The sequence below is a fragment of the Salmo salar genome, chromosome 11 (genome assembly GCF_965601325.2).
Source record: "Salmo salar chromosome 11, fSalSal1, whole genome shotgun sequence".
Taxonomy (NCBI): Eukaryota; Metazoa; Chordata; class Actinopteri; order Salmoniformes; family Salmonidae; genus Salmo; species Salmo salar.
In genome coordinates, this window is record NC_138301.1 from 87,860,506 (window position 1) to 87,880,225 (window position 19,720).

Sequence of the window (19,720 nt, forward strand, 5' to 3'; positions counted from 1 at the left end):
AGAGAAAGAGGTTTTGTTTAAAAAGTTTAACTTTTTTTTTTAAAGGCAGGGGTCAAAATTATTGACACCCCTAAAGAGTCTAATAAAAAAAGTCAACAAAAGTTTTGTTTTTGGTCCCATATTACTATCACGCAATGACTACATCAAGCTTGTGACTCTACAAACTTGTTGGATGCATTTGCTGTTTGTTTTGGTGTGTTTCAAATTATTTTGGGCCCAATAGAAATGAATGGGAAATAATGTATTATGTCATTTTTGAGTCTCTTTTATTGTAAATAAGAATATAATATGTTTCCAAGCACTTCTACATTAATGTGGATTCTACCATGATTACGGATAATCCTGAATGATTTGTGAATAATAATGAGTGACAAAGCTACAAGTGGTCAAAGATCATAATCCCAAGACATGCTAACCTCTCACCATTACCAACAACAGGGGAGGTATGATCTTTGACCCTCTGTGACATTCTCACTCATCATTATTCATGAATAATTCAGGATTATCCGTAGTCATGGTATTTGAATTATACAGTGTCTTCTTACCATGCAGTGTGATCTAACATGGTGAAGTTATAGATACGATATGGTCTGCATGAAACAACACACTCATCAACAGTGTTGGGGAACACTACGCTTAAAGGTAACTCGTTAAGTTACATCCTTACTTGCATAAAAAGTAACTGTCAGGAGATACCTTGCGTGTGTCATTCTTATGCTCTATAGAGGGCGAACACTACCTTTGAATGGCTTGCATAGCCTACCGTCCGTAGCCTGATTTATAATTCTGGGCTATACCAACTCAAGTAATAATGACAGATGCAATATCTCCTTTACAATACTTAAAATTAATGCTTTTGTTTAATTATGTACACATAAGTATAAACATATTGAAGTAGAAACACATGTTTACGCAAACAAGAAAATGCTCATCCAGAGGCGGCGCTCCTAGTGGCCGGGGACTTTAATGCAGGGAAACTTAAATCAGTTTTACCTCCTTTCTATCAGCATGTTAAATGTGCAACCAGAGCGAAAAAAACTCTAGACCTCCTTTACTCCACACACAGAGACATGAACAAAGCTCTCCCTCGTCCTCCATTTGGCAAATCTGACTCTATCCACCTGATTCCTTCTTACAAGTGAAATTAAAGCAGGAAGTACTAGTTACTCGCTCAATAAGGAAGTGGACAGATGACGCAGATGCTAAGCTACAGGACTGTTTTGCTAGCACAGACTGGAATATGTTCCAGGATTCTTTCGATGGCGTTGAGGAGTACACCACCTCATTCACTAGCTTCATCAATAAGTGCATCGATGATGTCGTACCCACAGTGACCGTACGTACATACCCCAACTAGAAGTTTTAAAATCTTGCACAAAATGTACCCTTGCAATAACTTGTTGTCAATATTCATGGTTTAGAGGACATATGCCTTTTCTGTGATAAAGAAGGAGAAACGATTATACACATTTTTTATGAGTGTGACTCTGGGAAGTTATTTTGGAGCGAGTTAAGTATTTACATTTTTTATTTTATCAATAAGACCCATGTATTTACAATGAAAGATGTAATATGTTATTATTAAAATGAAAACAAAAGCACTGAATGAGTCATTCATTTCTTCATTCTCTCCGGTAAATTTTATAAACACAAAAACAAATATTGGAAATCTGTCCCTAAATGCAATATATTTTTACTTGAAATCCAATATCTAATAAAGTCTCTAGAACTAGTCAATAACCAAAAAAACACTATATTCTTAGAACTCTATCATAAGTTTACACAACTGTTTACACAACTGTAACCCCTGGCTTTTTATCTTTTTTATTTATTTTCTTTTATGAAAACGGACTACAAAGGGAAGCACAGCCGCAAGCTGCCAAGTGACACGAGCCTACCAGACGAGCTAAATAACTTCTATGCTCGATTCGAGGTAAGCAACACTGAAGCATTCATGAGAGCATCAGCTGTTCCGGACGACTGTGTGATCACGCTCTCCGTAGCCAATGTGAGTAAGACCTTTAAAAAGGTCAACATTCACAACATACAGCGCATGTACTCTGAGCATACACTGACCAACTGGCAAGTGTCTTCACTGACATTTTAAACCTGTCCCTGACCGAGTCTGTAATACCAACATCTTTCAAGCAGACCACCATAGTCCCTGTGCCCAAGAACACCAAGGTAACCTACCTAAATGACTACTGACCCATAGCACTCACGTCTGTAGCCATGAAGTGCTTTGAAAGGCTGGTCATGGCTCACATCAACACCATTATCCCACAAACTCTAGACCCACTCCAATTTGCATACCGCCCCAACAGATCCACAGATGAAGCAATCTCTATTGCACTTCACACTCCACAAAAGGAACACCTATGTGAGAATGCTATTCATTGACTACAGCTCAGCGTTCAACACCACAGTGCCCTCAAAGCTCATCACTAAGCTAAGGACCCTGGGACTAAACACCTCCCTCTGCAACTGGATCCTGGACTTCCTAATGGGCCGCCCCCAGGTGGTAGGGTAGGAAACAACACATCTGCCATGCTGATCCTCAACACTTGGGCCCCTCAGGGGTGCATGCTCAGTCCCCTCCTGTGCTCCCTGTTCACCCATAACTGCATGGCCAAGCACAACTCCAACACCATCATTACGTTTGCCGACAACACAACAGCGGTAGGCCTGATCACCGACAACGATGAGACAGCCTATAGGGAGGAGGTCAGAGACCTGGCAGTGTGGTGGCAGGATAACAACCTCTCCCTCAACATGATCAAGACAAAGGAGATGATTGTGGACTACAGGAAAGGAGGACCGAGCACATCCCCATTCTCATCAACGGGGCTGTAGTGGAGCAGGTCGAGAGCTTCAAGTTCATTGATGTCCACATCACCAACAAACTATCATGGTCCAAACACACCAAGACAGTTGAATTTGAATATTGAAACAATGTTGCAAATGTCGGAGAGAGCTTATCAAGGCTTATACAAATCTCCGCTGTTGAAAACAAAATGTTAGTCTAAAAGAAATGTGAGATAATGTCTAGATGCTTTTTATAGTGGAGATCAAGTTCATAAAGTGCTTGGCTGGGCTGATGAGACAGTGGATTGCGCAGTAGTGCACAGTGGATTGTGGAATAGACACCGGCATTCAGGATTAGACTCTAAAGTGTTTCTTTGTAATGCTTTAGCCCCAACACTGCTTATGAACATGTAGTAAATCCACGGTATGAATTAAACATTAGACATTATGTGGATATATTGAAGCAACATCTCAAGACATCAGTCAGGAAGTTAAAGCTTGGTCGCAAATGGGTCTTCCAAATGGACAATGACCCCAAGCATACTTCCAAAGTTGTGGCAAAATGGCTTCAGAACAACAAAGTCAAGGTGTTGGAGTGGCCATCACAAAGCCCTGACCTCAATCCAATAGAAAATTTGTAGGCAGAACTGAAAAAGTGTGTGCGAGCAAGGAGGCCGACAAACCTGACTCAGTTACACCAGCTCTGTCAGGAGGAATGGGCCTAAAATTCACCCAACTTATTGTGGGAAGCTTGTGGAAGGCTACCAGAAACGTTTGACCCTAGTTAAACAATTTAAAGGCAATGCTACCAAATACTAATTGAGTGTATGTAAACTTCTGACCCACTGGGAATGTGATGAAAGAAATAAAAGCTGAAATAAATCATTCTCTCTACTATTATTCTGACATTTCACATTCTTAAAATAAAGTTGTGATCCCAACTGACCTAAGACAGGGACCTTTTATTAGGATTAAATGTCAGGAATTGTGAAAAACTGAGTTTAAATGTATTTGGCTAAAGTGTATGTAAACTTCCGACTTCAACTGTATTTACATTTCTGTCATATGAAATACTGGCATGTGTGGTGACCATTAGACCTTTTTCCCCCACTACTTTCCCACTAACCGAAATATCACTGGTTCGAATCCTGAGCCGTCTAGGTGGGAAAAAATATGACAATGTGCCCTTGAGCAAGGCACTTAACCCCAAGCTCTTGATAAGAGCGTCTGATAAAATGACTAAAATGTAAGAATTCAGTTTGAGTCGTCAGGCAACGATTGCAGAGCCTCTTGAAGTAGTTATAAATAATGATTTAAGTCATTTAGAAAAACAACAACAACGACATCATTCATGAGATAGAAAGTCATGAGAGGGTCAGGAAAGTGATGGGCAGTTAGCTAACTTGTATGGAGGGTTTGTGTGAGTGATGAGTTGTGAGCTTGTGACAGAGGTTACATATGAGGTAGAAATTAGGTCAACACTCAGACTCCTGAAGACCATGGACCTGCAAGACTCATTACTTACACAGATATTGAGAAAAAAAAAAAAAAAATGTGTTACACAGGCTGCGGGGTCGGAAACAACCGGATGCTTCTGGATTTCAGGGGAAATGGAAAGAGAGTCTATGATGCAACTTCCGCTTTTCTTAGGGATAGGAGCCGCTAGTGGGACAACTTCCGGTGAAACTGGAGGGCCCACAATTCAAATAAATAATCATAAATATTATGGATTTTAAATATATATGTACATATAAGTGTCTCATATCGGCTGAAAGCTTAAATTCTTGTTAATCTAACTGCACTGTCCGATTTACAGTAGCTATTACAGTGAAAACATGCCATGCGATTGTTTGATGACGGCACCACACATCAAAATATTTTCCCAGCGGCACAGGTTTCATACATTCACAAATAACAATTAAATATTGACTTACTTTTTGAAAATCTTACTCTGATTTGTCATCCAAAGGGTCCCAGCTATAACATGTAGTGTCATTTTGTTAGATAAAATCCTTCTTTATATCCCAAAAAGTCTGTTTAATTGGCGCCATCGATTTGAGTAATCCACTCGTTCAACATGCAGAGAAAGGAATCTGAAAATCTACCCCTAAACTTTGTTTCAACAAGTCAAAATACAATTCTATTTATTCCTCAGATACCCTAAAATGTAATTAAACTATAATATTTCTTACGGAAAGAAGTATGTTCAATAGGAAACCGATTTTATCAGGTGTGTAATGTCTTCATGTCTCGCGCAAACACAAATTTACAGGACTGTGTCCTTCTGCTATAACTGATATTTCTTATTTGTTTTTTAAGTTACAAGCCTGAAACCTTGAACATAGACTGCTGACACCCCGTGGAAGCCATAGAAAATGCATCAAGGGAGCTAATGTTCAATATGACCTTACTCTTACATTTCTAAGAGGATGGTTTCTCCAAAAAAATAAATTCTGGGTGGTTTTTCTTTGGATTTTCTCCTACCATATTTAATGTGTTATATTCTCCTACATTATTTTTACATTTCTACAAACTTCAAAGTGTTTTCAGTGCCTGAGCTACAGGCAGTTTACTTTGGGCACGTAATTTAGACAGGAAGTGGAGAAAAAATGGGCCTAGCCCTAAGAAGTTTTAACAAAGCGACACTCCAGTTTAACTCCTCCTCCACATTTACTTGATTCGTTCAACAGTGTAGAAGAGGGCTTGTGGTATGGCGCAGAGCTGATCAGTCACATCTTTAATCTTTAAATCCTTTATGAAGGATTTAAACTTAATAGAGATTTGGAGAGAAATGAAACCAGATGATGTGGAATACTCCTGTTACTCTAGCACTCACCAGACCTATTCCCAAATCGACTATTTTTTTATCTCTGCAGCATTACGCTCTAAAATTGAAGATTGCTTCTATGATAGCATTGTCATCTCTAACCACTCTACAGCAACTCTTATATATTCCGATTCTAATTTAGTTGGTATCCCACCTAAATGGCACTTCCAACCTAAATGGCTGCAAGATACAAGTTTTACAGAACACATTGGACAGCAAATTGACCTATACTTTTCAATTAATACAACACAGACTTCAGCTTGTACTAGATGGGAAGCCTATAAAGCTTTCATAAGGGGTCAAATTATATATTTAATCAGCTCCAAGTCAACAAATACTCAGCAAAATATTTAATTACTTGAAAACAAAATTAAAACTCTGGAGAGAGAAATTTTCCTCACTAATTCCACAAGGAGTTGCTCTTGCTCAGGGCTCGATATAACAGAATTTCTGCGGGTAGAGCTGCAACAAGCTTATTGAGACTAAACCAATCATATTATGACAAGGGTGAAAAAGCTGGGAAGCTGTTGGCCTGGCAAATCAAACAGCAGCAAGGAGAGACGGCAATCAATTCAGGATGCAGGGGAAGCTGTGACGGTAGACCCTCGGGAGATGAACAATACCTTTAAATCCTTTTATGAAAAATTATATGCATCAGAATATCCTCCTGAAACTTATACCCAGGCTAGTTTTTAGATAGATTGGAGTTTCCAAATATTTCTGATGAATCTAAGGACATTCTTAATGCTGAGCTGACTGTGGAGGAAATTTCCAAAGCAATTGATAGTATGAAGGCGGGGAGGGGCATCTGGCCCAGATGGGCAGCCCATTGACATATACAAAAGATTTAAGAACAAACTGCACTCCGCTCCTGGAGATGTTTTTGGAATCTTATGAAAATGGTCTGCTGCACCCTTCTTTGAGAGGAGCTCTGATCACTCTGCTCACTCTGCTCCTAAAACCTAGAAAGCTGCATGCCAAATGTGATTCCTATCGTGCTATTTCACTTTTGAAAAAGCAAATGCGAGGAGGTTGGAGGGTTTTCTCCCGGATATGCTGGGTAGAGACCAAAATGGCTTTATTCAAGGTCGTGAAGGATTTCATAATGTTAGGAGAGTGATAAATGTTCTACATGCTAGATCTGGGTCATCAGACACTGCGATCCTGTCGCTGGACCAGAGAAGGCTTTCGACAGGGTTGAGTGGCCCTACCTTTTTGAAGTGTTAACTCGTCTTGGTTGTGGTGAGAGCTTTTGTAAATAGATAAAGATACTATATACAAATCCCACTGCAGAGATCCTTACTACTAATTCAGTATCTAAACCTTTTGACATCTGCAGGGGTTCTAGGCAGGGCTGCCTTCTTTCTCCTCTCCTGTTTATCCGAGCCATTGAGCCTGTAGCCATAGCTGTTAGGTGCCACCCCAATAGTCAGGTATCAGAATAGATCAGATGGAACATCGAATTGCCCTTTATGCAGACGATGTAATTTGTGCAATTCTATACCTGCACTTCTGGACTGAATTAAAGAGTTTGGGGCGTTCTTGGGATACAAAATAAATAACGCAAAATCCTCAATTAAGATGCTGAAGGAGGAGGAAAGATGTAGACCTACACCTCTGACTTCTTTTTTTTAATGCAACGGAATGCTTTACATATCCCGGCATTTGTATTGCACCAGAGATTGACCTCATAGTCTCAACTAACTATGACCCTGTCGTAGATTCAAAAACTCAATCGATAGATGGATGGTCATCTTTACCTATATCTTTAATTGGCAGGATTAACATTCTCCCAAAACTCTTCTATTTATTTCAGAACATTCCCTTGCCGCCACCACCATCCCTCTTTACAAGGCTTAAAAAGATGTTCACTATATTTATCTGGAATAACAGATGTCCCAGAGTTTGCTTGTCCTTATTGTACCTACCGTATGACGGGGGGGGGGGGGGGGGCTCCATTTGCCTAATATCCAGTGGTACTACTGGGCAGCTCAGCTTCGCACTGCTATGTACTATTTTACCTCCGAGTCTCTCCCTTCATGGATGGAGATTGCGATGTCTTCAGTTGTACCCAATTCACCCCATAACCTCTACATTTACTCAGCTGATATGAAGACACACCTTTGTTTTTAATACGATCAACGTTTGGTATGAAGTGCGGAAGTTCCTTGGTGAAACGCATTCTTTGCCATGTTTTAGTTCTATCTGGGGAAACCACCGAATCCTCTGCGCACAAACTGAACTCTTGGAAGGAAGTTATTTGGGAGGACATAGTCTTGGATGAATGGAGTAGTATATGTACTAAGGCTCAGACACAGACTGAATACTCGGCTAAAACTATTGCAATACAATTGGTTGATGCGAACATATGTAACCCCTGCTAAGTTAAATACATTTAATAGTACAATTCCACATATATGCTACAAGTGCAATCACGCTAAAGGAACTCTGGTTCATTGTCTGTGGGACTGTGAGAACATTCTAGATTTTTGGAAGGAGGTATCACATATGATATCCCAAATAGTGTCAGTAAAATTGCCTCTCCATCCCAAAGTGTTTATCCTGGGGTTCTACCCAATCAATCCTCATCTAAAGAACCATGTACAACACTTGTGCTTGTTGCAAGCAAAACGCTTGATAGCTCTTGCCTGGAAAAGTGTGAACAGGCCTAGTATTGCCCAATGGCTTAGGGGAATGTCGTCTTGCCTAACAATGGAAAATATAACATATATGGTTAAGTGTAAACAAGACACTTTTGAAAAGGTTTGGGAACCATTTGGGGATTTTGTTGAGCAGAGTGATGTGGGTGAAATATTTGCTAACGAAGGGAACTCTGGGTAGTGTACTATGCTTTGTGTGCATGTGGGGAGGTGGTGGTGAGAGATATCCAATTGGCTTGTGGCGCAGTGTTTCATCTGAAATTTGTCCCAAATATGTTCTATCCTATTGGATCAGACCACCGTAAAATGTCATTTCGGTGGTTTTATGCTTCTGTAACACTTTTGTTTTGTCTTAGATGTTTCATCATTTATTTATTTTTCATTTTTTGTTGCTGTGAACTTTTGATGTGGTTTTGCTGTTATTTTTTTTCTTCATGTCATATTTCTGCTTATATATGTCTTGTTAAAGAAGAACAATCAATAGACATGTTGTTTTAAAAAAAGAATGAAACAGTGCAGAAGAGAAACTCCCCCAACAGTTTTCTTTTATAGTCGGGACCAGAAATATATCTATTTATTTTACGCCTGCTACATTAGGTTACACACAGTTTACTCAAGGAGCTACAGTACAACATCACACCTGTTATTTAAAAAAATAGACTAATCTTCCATTGATTATTTTAATCAAGTTAGTGCTGGGCTGTAACAAAACCCTGCAACCACAGGGTGGAGGTTCCCTACCGGACAGGCTGTGTGAGAAGCCCTGGAGTCTACAGAGTAAAGCTCAACATCATCAGCCCTCTCACATGTGACTATTCACTTCACAACCCCGCACTGTTGCTCTGTCCACAGGGGTAAACAACAACTGCTCTTACACAGACGCACACGCATGCATGCACACGCACACACACACCAGTGTTTGGGTGGCTTATCAACAACATGACTGAGGTCCTGTAGGGAATAGAGTGAGCTCATCACCAGGGCTTCAACACTCAATAGCATCAATGATACCTTCTCATACCATGAGAGAGAAAGCGAGAGAAAGAGTCTCCCTCTCTCTATCGCTCATCTGTCCTCAACTCATGATACAGATCTATAAAGGCCATTCAGTTATTAGGCCGTAACGACAATAAGCCATTGTGTATCATTACACTTCACAAGGCACGGCTTCACTGGCCTCCCTCCCACTGTGCTAGACAATTACGTAAACGTTGGTCCGAATCGGCCCCATTCAGGCCTGATGTCCATTGGAATGGACAATCCGCAATGTGAACGTGAACGGTTACCTCAGCCTCATTGGAAGTGGTGAAAGGAGTTCAATAATGTGATGATGTTGCGTCGGTCTGCCCTCATGCTTTACTCACAAACACACAGACACACAGTTGACATGCTCCTCATGTTTACAACCCGTTTCTCAGATGTCCACATGTCATCCAGCCCAGCCAGCCCTGTCACGTCACATGCTACTTTGTCACTAGACTCTTGGTGACACCCTTTGCGAAGTCCGTTACCCCTCTGCGAAACGACCCACATAACACAGTGTCATACTGATGACATTACAGATGAGAGATGTCAGTCAGTTAATTAATCAGTCAGAATGTCTATCTGTCAATTAGTCATTCATGTTTTATTTGTATAACGCTGTTTGTACCCTGATACATTTGTCACATAATCCATAACAGCAACCCAGGCCTATGCCCTCAGAGAGCAGAAAGTACACCTACCAAACAGTGTCAAACCTATGCCTGCTTTATTACGCATGATTGAGCCTCAGAGGGTTCAAAGTGTCACTTAACAGTTTTGAGCAATGAGTCGTTTGACGAAATGAGTCCCTTTTTCGTCCTTTGGGTATTTTAAGTAGAAGTTGCCAACCAATATTGTTTTTTAAAAGCCTGTTATATTAAACGAAGTCCCTTTTAATATAGACCACATGGAGAATTCAATAAATCCGATTTTTTATTTGAATAAAGACTTGCTAAAGTGCCAGAATTTTGCATTTTGATATGTCCCTCTATGCAACCTCTATGTGACTTCTCTGAAGATTTAAACCTACTTAACCGGGACATTTCAACAAGTTTTCACCTTCATTATAACGCCCCTAGTTATTTTGCTGCGTTGACTAAGTTATTTCTGAAGATGATTATTTCATGTGATTAGTGATTCACGTTAAAGCTGGAATCCTTAAAGGGATAATTCCGGGATTTTGGCAACGAGGCCCTTTATCTACGTCCACAGAGTCAGATGAACTCGTGGATATCATTTTCGTCTCTGCGTGAAGTTTGAAGGAAGTTGCTATCTAACGTTTGTACAATTGCTAACTAGCGTTAGCGCAATCACTGGAGGTCATTGCACTAACGTTAGTTAGCATTGGCTTGCGAAACTACCTCTAATGTCTGTCATACTGGACGCAGATACATTCAAATGGTATCCACGAGTTCATCTGACTCTGGGGAAGTAGATAAAGGGCCTCATTGCCAAAGTCTCGAACTATCCCTTCAATGGTGAAACAGACAAAAAATAACAGGGGTGGGGGGCAGAAAAAAAGGCACAAAAAAACCTGTTCCTCATTTTAAGGTAAACCCTTTTGCGTGAATTCTCATTTTAATATCGTGAATCTATTCCTTTTAAAATGTTTTTTCAAAGGAAACATTATAAACATCTAATAGTCAAATTATAGTCAAGAAGCAGGTGAGCTGGATCTACTCTTTTTTGGCAATTGTCTGGTGTTTTGTGGTAAAAAAAACCCCTGCTACCCATAGATAGACTGGCTATAAATGTTTTAACAATTACATGCTTTTTTTTGTGAAGCTTGCAGTAGCCCTTCCCTGCAGTCAAATGACTAGTGGCCTCATATGTGTATTGTTATTTTATATATATATATAAAAATCTAGTGTTTCTATGTCCATTTAAATATACATATATTACAGTCTTCTGTGATGTATATAAAGTGTAACATTGGGATGCAAACTCAAAATGTAATACATTTAAACTCTATATCTGACATGGTACATGTGTCTTCTTTTTTAAGCCCATAACCATGTGTGTGAGATGAATATTTTGGTTTCAAAGTAGATTTGCTTAAGACTACCAAGAAACACTGTGTGACCCTGATTTAGCCCACTGCAGTAAAAGGTTAAATTGCCCCTCTGTTGCACACAACTATCTTCCATTTACCCTGTCACAAGAGGATTTATGGCTGATTTAAGATGAAATCGTCAATCCTGTTACTTTATTTGGCAGTTAATAGGCACAGTAAGGGGGAAAAGTATTTCATCCCCTGCTGATTTTGTATGTTTGCCCACTGACAAAGAAATGATCAGTCTATAATTTTAATGGTAGGTTCATTTGAACAGTGAGAGACAGAATACATTTTTAAAAATCCAGAAAAACGCATGTCAAAAATGTTATAAAATGATTTTCATTTTAATGAGGGAAATAAGTATTTGACCCCTCTTCAAAACATGACTTAGTACTTGGTGGCAAAACCCTTGTTGGCAATCACAGATGTCAGACGTTTCTTGTAGTTGGCCACCAGGTTTGCACACATCTCACATCTCCTCTTTGTAGATCTTCTCCAAGTCATTAAGGTTTGGAGGCTGACGTTTGGCAACTCGAACCTTCAGCTCCCTCCATAGATTTTCTCTGGGATTAAGGTCTGAAGACTGGCTAGGCCACTCCAGGACCTTAATGTGCTTCTTCTTGAGCCACTCCTTTGTTGCCTTGGCCGTGTGTTTTGGGTCATTGTCATGCTGGAATACCCATCCACGACCCATTTTCAATGCCCTGGCTGAGGGAAGGAGGTTCTCACACAAGATTTGACGGTACATGGCCCCGTCCATCGTCCCTTTGATGCGGTGAAGTTGTCCTGTCCCCTTAGCAGAAAAACACCCCCAAAGCATAATGTTTCCACCTCCATGTTTGACGTTGGGGATGGTTTTCTTGGGGTCATAGTCAGCATTCCTCCTCCTCCAAACACGGCGAGTTGAGTTGATGCCAAAGAGCTCCATTTTGGTCTTATCTGACCACAACACTTTCACCCAGTTGTCCTCTGAATCATTCAGATGTTCATTGGCAAACTTCAGACGGACATGTATATGTGCTTTCTTGAGCAGGGGGACCTTGCGGGCGCTGCAGGATTTCAGTCTTTCACGGTGTAGTGTGTTACCAATTGTTTTCTTGGTGACTATGGTCCCAGCTGCCTTGAGATCATTGACAAGATCCTCCGGTGTAGTTCTGGGCTGATTCCTCACCATTCTCATGATCATTGCAAATCCACGAGGTGAGATCTTGTATGGAGCCCCAGGCTGAGGGAGTTTGACAGTTCTTTTGTGTTTCTTCCATTTGCGAATAATCGCACCAACTGTTGTCACCTTCTCACCAAGATGCTTGGCGATGGTCTTGTAGCCCATTCCAGCCTTGTGTAGGTCTACAATCTTGTCCCTGACATCCATGGAGAGCTCTTTGGTCTTGGCCATGGTGGAGAGTTTGGAATCTGATTGATTGCTTCTGTGGACAGGTGTCTTTTATACAGGTAACAAACTGAGATTAGGAGCACTCCCTTTAAGAGTGTGCTCCTAATCTCAGCTCGTTACCTGTATAAAAGACACCTGGGAGTCAGAAATCTTTGATTGAGAGGGGGTCAAATACTTATTTCCCTCATTAAAATTAAAATCAATTTATAAAATTTTTGACATGCGTTTTTCTGGATTTTTTTGTTGTTATTCTGTCTCTCACTGTTCAACTAAACCTACCATTAAAATTATAGACTGATCATTTCTTTGTCAGTGGGCAAACGTACAAAATCAGCAGGGGATCAAATACTTTTTTCCCTCACTGTACTATAGTCATTGTTGTTATTTAAGTTCTTCAGATTGAAAACATGTTTTTTATTAAGTTGAACATGTGCTCATCATGACATAATGCTAAAATGATGTTATGTTCAAAAAAACGTACACTGCCCAAAAGGGTCAGGGTTAATTATAATGTTCGTTATCGTGCAACGCCCTTTCACCATGGTGTCACTCACTCAATCACTCTCACTCTCTCACTCACCCTAACCTTTCAGAAATGAAAAGTTGTTGTCATGATGACACCAGCTGACAAATCTTACCAGACTAGAACTTCCATCTCCATCTTTTATGTATGATTCGATTAATCACTCCAGGAATGCCCGAGCTACCTATAGGGTATGCCCCCAAAACAAAACGAAACCCGTTTGCTAATTCTACCTCAACACAGTGACTGCACATAGACAGATAACAAACAATGATAAGACATTCCATGAACACAAAACGTTATTCATGAATGATATCAGTCTAGCTATCCCCAAATGCAAGACGGAATAAGCTTCATGGATAATTGGTTTTTAATTAGGAGCAGCTAATTGATACGATACTACAATGTCTGGCCTTCTGAATAGGTCGGGAATTCGGCTGAACAGAATACAGGCCTACGTGAACTGTGGTTCGTTCCCTGCGATTGTGAAAGAGCGAATCTATCTACCTTGACACTGGTGTGACTGGTCTGGGTCTCGGCCTCAATGCAGATGTGTCCCCGGCTGTTCTCTCTTCTCTCTCGTTGAGAGTTGGTTCCGGAGTGCCTGCTCTGGTAGGTGATGACGGATGAGATGGTGTCGGCCGCGTCCGTCTTGATGAACAGCCCATGTAGGGTGGCCGCGGTGCCCTGCGAGATGGTGGTGGTCTGGTGCGGAGAGTTGGACTCGTCCGAGTCTCGGCAGTAGATCACACCGCTCTGGGAGACGTGGATGCTGGGAGCGCAGCCCATGCCTCACCGCGGGTCCGGTGCCAGCTCTCAGATGACAGTAAACAGCGCTGAGTTATCACTCTCGCCGATGTCTGGCGCTGCGGCCGCTGTTCTCTCGGAGCATCGGCTGCTCCTGGTTGTCTCTCCCCAGTGGCCGGTTGAACACATCAAGGGGAGAACGAAAGGTCCTTCATCTCTCTAGTATCGCCGCTGAGCCCTCGGCTCTGATAATTCATGCATGCGCTCGGCTCCTTGATTCGTTATGTGGAGCTCAATGTGAATTCCTCTGTGATCTGTGCTGCTGCTGCTGCGTTTTACATTCAGTCGTTCAGTGAGAAAAGAGCATAATTTACGTTATTATAGACTGCAGCATATAGGCGTTATGTAATTCCATCATGTCTCGCAATAATGTCGATTAATGAAATTATTTTCTCTAGCCTATAGGCTATAGCCCAGCCTGCGAACGTAACCATCTGTAACCACCAGGCTATCCTTATATTATGTCAACAAAGACGCTTCTCTTCTCATCCTATCCAAATCATATTTGATTGGAAGAAAACTAACGCGCATGAAATCGCTGGATCACACTCGCTCATGTCTTCACTATCTGGCCATCGCATTTCGTTGGCTGAGGTCTCGCTCTCTGTCTTCTCTCTTTCTCTTCTCTTCTCTCTCTCTCTCTGTTCTCTCTCACTCTTCAATTCAATTAATTTCTAACGGCTTTATTGGCATGGGAAACATATGTTTACATTGGCAAAAGCAAGTGAAATAGATAATAAACAAAAGTGAAACAAACAAAAAATGTACAGTAAACATTCCACTCACAAAAGTTCCAAAGGAATAGAGACACTTCAAATGTAATATTAGGCCTACATACAGTGTTGTAACGATGTGCAAATAGGTAAAGCACAAAAGGGAAAATAATGATTGTATAGGCCGCTGTGCGGTCTTCCTCTCCGGTGCGCACCATCACAGCCGGTCACCACTGGTCAGCAATTGGAAGACTGGAACAATATCCATAGGTGTCAAGGAGAGACGTCCGGCAAAACTTTGTGAGTAACACATGCACTTATGATCTGTAAATCTGTCTCTAGGCTATGAATTATTGTATATTTCACCTGTCACTGCAATCATAAACATACACAAACACAGAAAATAACAAGAGACAAATCATTTGAATTTAAAAAATATGTGAGAGAGAGACAGAGATAGAGAGAGAGAGAGAGAGAGTGTGTGTGTGTGTGTGTGTGTGTGTGTGTGTGTGTGTTTCATATGATAAATCCACAAAAACTTCTCCAGGCAGCAGCTGACCTTTTACACAGATATTGGACCAGCTTACCTAAGTATCCTACCCTGAACCATTTACAGGAAAAATGAAATAAAAAAGAACCTTAGATTAGTGTCTAGGTAGGGCTAATACTTACGCAAATGACAAAAAAGCAATAAAACTGTCCTGCAATAAAACTGTCCTAACCCATTAAATCTGTGAAATGTTCTTGACGGACAGAGAACATGTATTCAATATCAAATGAATAACATGAAAAAAAAGCACTTCAGAGTACGTAGAGTGTACATAGCACGCAAACATTCATGCACACAGCGGTGGAAAAAGTACCAAAACTGTCATTCGTGAGTAAAAGTCAAAATATCTTAACAGAAAATGACTCAAGTAAAAGTGAAAGTCACCCAGTAAATTACATACACGAGTAAAAGTTTTAAAGTATTTGGTTTTAAATATACTTAAGTATCAAAAGTAAAAGTAATTGCTAAAATATACTTAAGTATTAAAAGTACAAGTATAAATCATTTTACATTCCATATATTAAGCAAACCAGACGGCACGACTTTCTTGTTTTTAAAATGTATGGAGAGCCAGGGGCACTCCAACACTCAGACATCATTTACAAACAAAGCATTTGTGTTTAATGAGTCTACCAGATCAGAGGCAGTAGGAACGACCAGGGATGTTCTCTTGATAAGTGCGTGATTTGTAAAAAAATTCTGTCTTGCTAAGCATTCGAATTGATACCCTAAAAACGACTAAAGTAGTAATTTAAAGTATTTTTACTTAAGTACTTTACACCACTGCACGCACACATGCACACAAACACGTGTCACACGTCGCGTCGCACACATCTCACATGTAGGTGGATTATAGGAGCAAAACAGAGAAATGATGACGCGATATATAAATCAAGGTCCATAATGTAGTTGATCTGATATCTTGATTCTATTGGTGCAAACCAAGAATATAAACTGTTTTTCCAAAACAACCAATAGACATCCAAGGCTAGTATGATTGACATTCTTTCTGTCCTATAGGTTGTGGCTTCCCTCAGTGTGGCTACCACAAACCATCATGCAGAGTAGACACTCTCTCACCATGGCAACAGGTGTTTACATTACATCTCCCATATAGTATCCCGCATCAGTGACATGTATGCAAGAGGAAAGTATGATGGTCTAGTCAAATAAAGTCAAATCGTATATTGGTCACATGCGCCGAATACAACAGGTGTAGACATTACCGTGAAATGCTTACTTACAAGCCCATTCCAAACAATGCAGAGTTAAAAAGTAAGACAAATATTTGCTAAATAAAAAAGGAAAAATAGTAACACAATAAAATAATAACGAGACAATATACACCATATATACAAAAGTATGTGGACACCCCTTCAAATGAATGGATTCAGCTATTTCAGCCACACCCTTTGCTGACAGGTGAATAAAATTGAGCACACCGCCATGCAATCTCCATAGACAAACATTGGCAGTAGAACGGCGTACCGGTACCTAGTCAATGTGCAGGGGTACAAGATAGTTGAGGTAATTGAGGTAATACATTATGTACATGTAGGTAGTGGTAAAAGTGACTAGGCAATCAGGATAGATCATTAACAGAGTAGCAGCAGCGTATGTGAAGAGTGTGAAACTGTGTCTGTGTGTGAGTGCGTGTGGCGTTAATATGCATGTGTGTGTGAGCGTATGTAGTGTGTGTATCTGTGTGTGTGTGTTGGAGTGTCAGTGTAGTATGTGTGAGTGTGTGGGTAGTCTAGTGAGTGTGCATAGAGCCAGTGCAAGAGAGTCAGTAAAAAAAATAAAGATACAAAAATGAAGAATAAAGGGGGTCAATGTAAATTGTTTGGGTGGCCATTTTATGAACTGTTCAGCAGTCTTATAGCTTGTGGGTAGATGTCCAGGAGCCTTTTGGTCACAGACTTGGCGCTCCAGTATCGCTTGCCGTGCGGTAGCAGAAAGAACAGTCTATGACTTGGGTGGCTGGAGTCTTTGACACCGCCTGGTATAGAGGTCCTGGATGGCAGGGAATTCGACCCCAGTACATGTACTGGGCTGTACACACTACTGTCTGTAGCGCCTTGCGGTCAGATGGCGAGCAGTTGCCGTACCAGGCGGTGACGCAGCCAGTCAAGATGTTCACAATGGTGCAGCTGTAGAACTTTTTGAGGATCTGAGGGACCCATGCCAAATCTTTACAGCCTCCTTAGTGGGAAGAGGCGTCGTCGCGCCCTCTTCACGACTGTGCTTTTGTGTTTGGACCATGATAGGTCCTTAGTGATGCGGACACTGAGGAACTTAAAGCTCTCGTCCTGCTCCACTACAGCCCCGTCGATGTAAATGAGAGCATGAACAGCAGTGGTACAGTTATACTTCCTACTGTACCGAAACTGTCACTTACTGATAAGTGATAAACGCAACAACTTGCGACTGTCTTATCAGTGTGTACTAAGCCGGATGCAATGTAATTCACTTCATATGTATATACTGTTTCTAGTGAAGTCTTACCCTATGTAACTACTGCTGTACACACCTTTTCTATTCATATACTGCCCATAATGTCTATACACACCATCATATACATTCATATTCCGGACTCTGACATTGCACATTTCGCTACACCCGCAATAACATCTGCGAAATATGTGTACGTGACCAATAAAATTTGATTCGAATTAGGACTACTGGAAAGCTGTTGGCCACCTAAACAGAGTTTCCACTGTGAGCTCCTGGAAACACTCCATAAATCCAATCATTAATTGATTGATGAGGAAGTGTTGGGTAATCTAAGCTATCGATAATGTGTGTAGGTGATACAGTATAGCCTGCACCTTTAAAGTCCAAAAGGTCACATTTGATATTTATTACTGACTTGACTTGTTTGGTTTTGTACACATGGTTAGTGTTCAGGGACTTGAGAGTCGCTGAAAGAGAGAAAGAGGGGGGCGGCTGTGGATGTTTTTGAGGCATGAAGTGCCTATTGCCTGGCAACTAGCTTAGACATAGTGTAAATCAAACAGTACCAAGGACAAAACAATCAAATTCTTGGCACAGTGGGGGAAACGCTGTACACTGCATGATTCCCTTAATCTGATTTGAACCAAATTGTGTCTTATGATCTGATTATAACCAGGTTATAAAGTGTAACAGTGGGGTTACATCCACACATTAAGACCTTCAAATGTGTCCTTAAATTATAACACAGCCATGTATCCTGGGTGCATGTGCACAAAAACAGGAAGGAACATACAGTATCTATTGCTACAGACTCATTCACATTTCAGTAGGTTCACCTTACTTAACACCGAATGCTGCCCCCTGCCGGCAAGGTCGCCTCTCTGCACCAATAATTATAGTTCAGCACAGTCTGTTACAAAATACATCTCTCTCGATTGAGTAGGCCAAAATGTCTGTCACCAAATCAGTTCAAGGGGAACATTTCTTTCCATTATAAAATATTACATCTATATGGAGCTTCCAGTAGGCTACGTAAATGATGCATATGGTGACAGTTTACAGAGTCATTCAGAAGACGCTCTCATCCAGAACGACTAACCGGAGGAATCATGTTGGAGCAATCATGTTGCTCAAGGACACCAACAGATTGTTCACCTATTCGGCTCGGGGATTGGAACCAGCGCCCATACGGTTACTGGCCCAACGCTCTAAGCTACCTGCTGCTACCTATAGTAAAATAAATTACCGTACATAATAAAAACAGTACACATTGAAATTCACCAAACGTATTTATAGGTCAATTCCGCAACGTTTCTTATCAAAAGCCATTCGTGGCAAACCTTTATAAAATTCCACAGCATACCTGATGGGTTGAATAAAAATAACATAATAAAATATCATAATAATAAAATAACATAATAAATAACATAATAAGTTGGCCTGCACCTCTATCCATACACGTATTTTCCCTGTACGTTTTCTGGATTACAACTCAAGCGCGAGAGAGACCTTGTTTTCTCTTCATCAGTATTAACGGTTTACAGTTGCCTTACCTTTTGCGGTCCATTGAACAATTCACTTTCTTCTGTCGAAGTCCGACTCATGTCTTGAACCAGGGTTAGGTCCTTTACGAGTGGTAAAACGTTGGGATGAATAATTCCTGTCTAGAAACGCGCGAAGCTGCATCCGCGGTTCTCGGTCGTGCTGTCCATCGAGTTAACGGATGGATGGCGGAGGACCCGAGAAATTGGCCTTCATAAAGACGGTTATAACTTCTGAGAAACTTTTTCGGCTCTGCTTCAGGCGGGCAACAGGAGTCCATCCGTGCAGTCCTAATGCCAGCGGGTTTTACGTGGGTGCTTGTTATTGCCATGGAAAAGTACATGTACAGGTAACTAACTTATTTATT

At 40.8% G+C, this 19,720-nt stretch overlaps 1 protein-coding gene across 2 annotated transcripts in view; it reads right to left on the reverse strand.

Moving 5' to 3' along the window:
* LOC106563036 (high affinity cAMP-specific and IBMX-insensitive 3',5'-cyclic phosphodiesterase 8B) overlaps positions 1 to 19,640 on the reverse strand; it is an 81,170-nt gene extending 61,530 nt beyond the window's left edge. The window contains exon 1 of one of the 2 annotated variants that reach the window (XM_014128243.3): positions 19,365 to 19,640. In XM_014128243.3, the coding sequence (XP_013983718.1) occupies positions 19,365 to 19,415 (51 nt within the window). In that variant the 5' untranslated portion in view covers positions 19,416 to 19,640. Of the gene's footprint in view, positions 1 to 13,794; positions 14,655 to 19,364 lie in introns of those variants that run through there. The other variant, XM_014128242.3, reaches the window with a different exon arrangement.
* Positions 19,641 to 19,720: the final 80 nt, after the last annotated feature.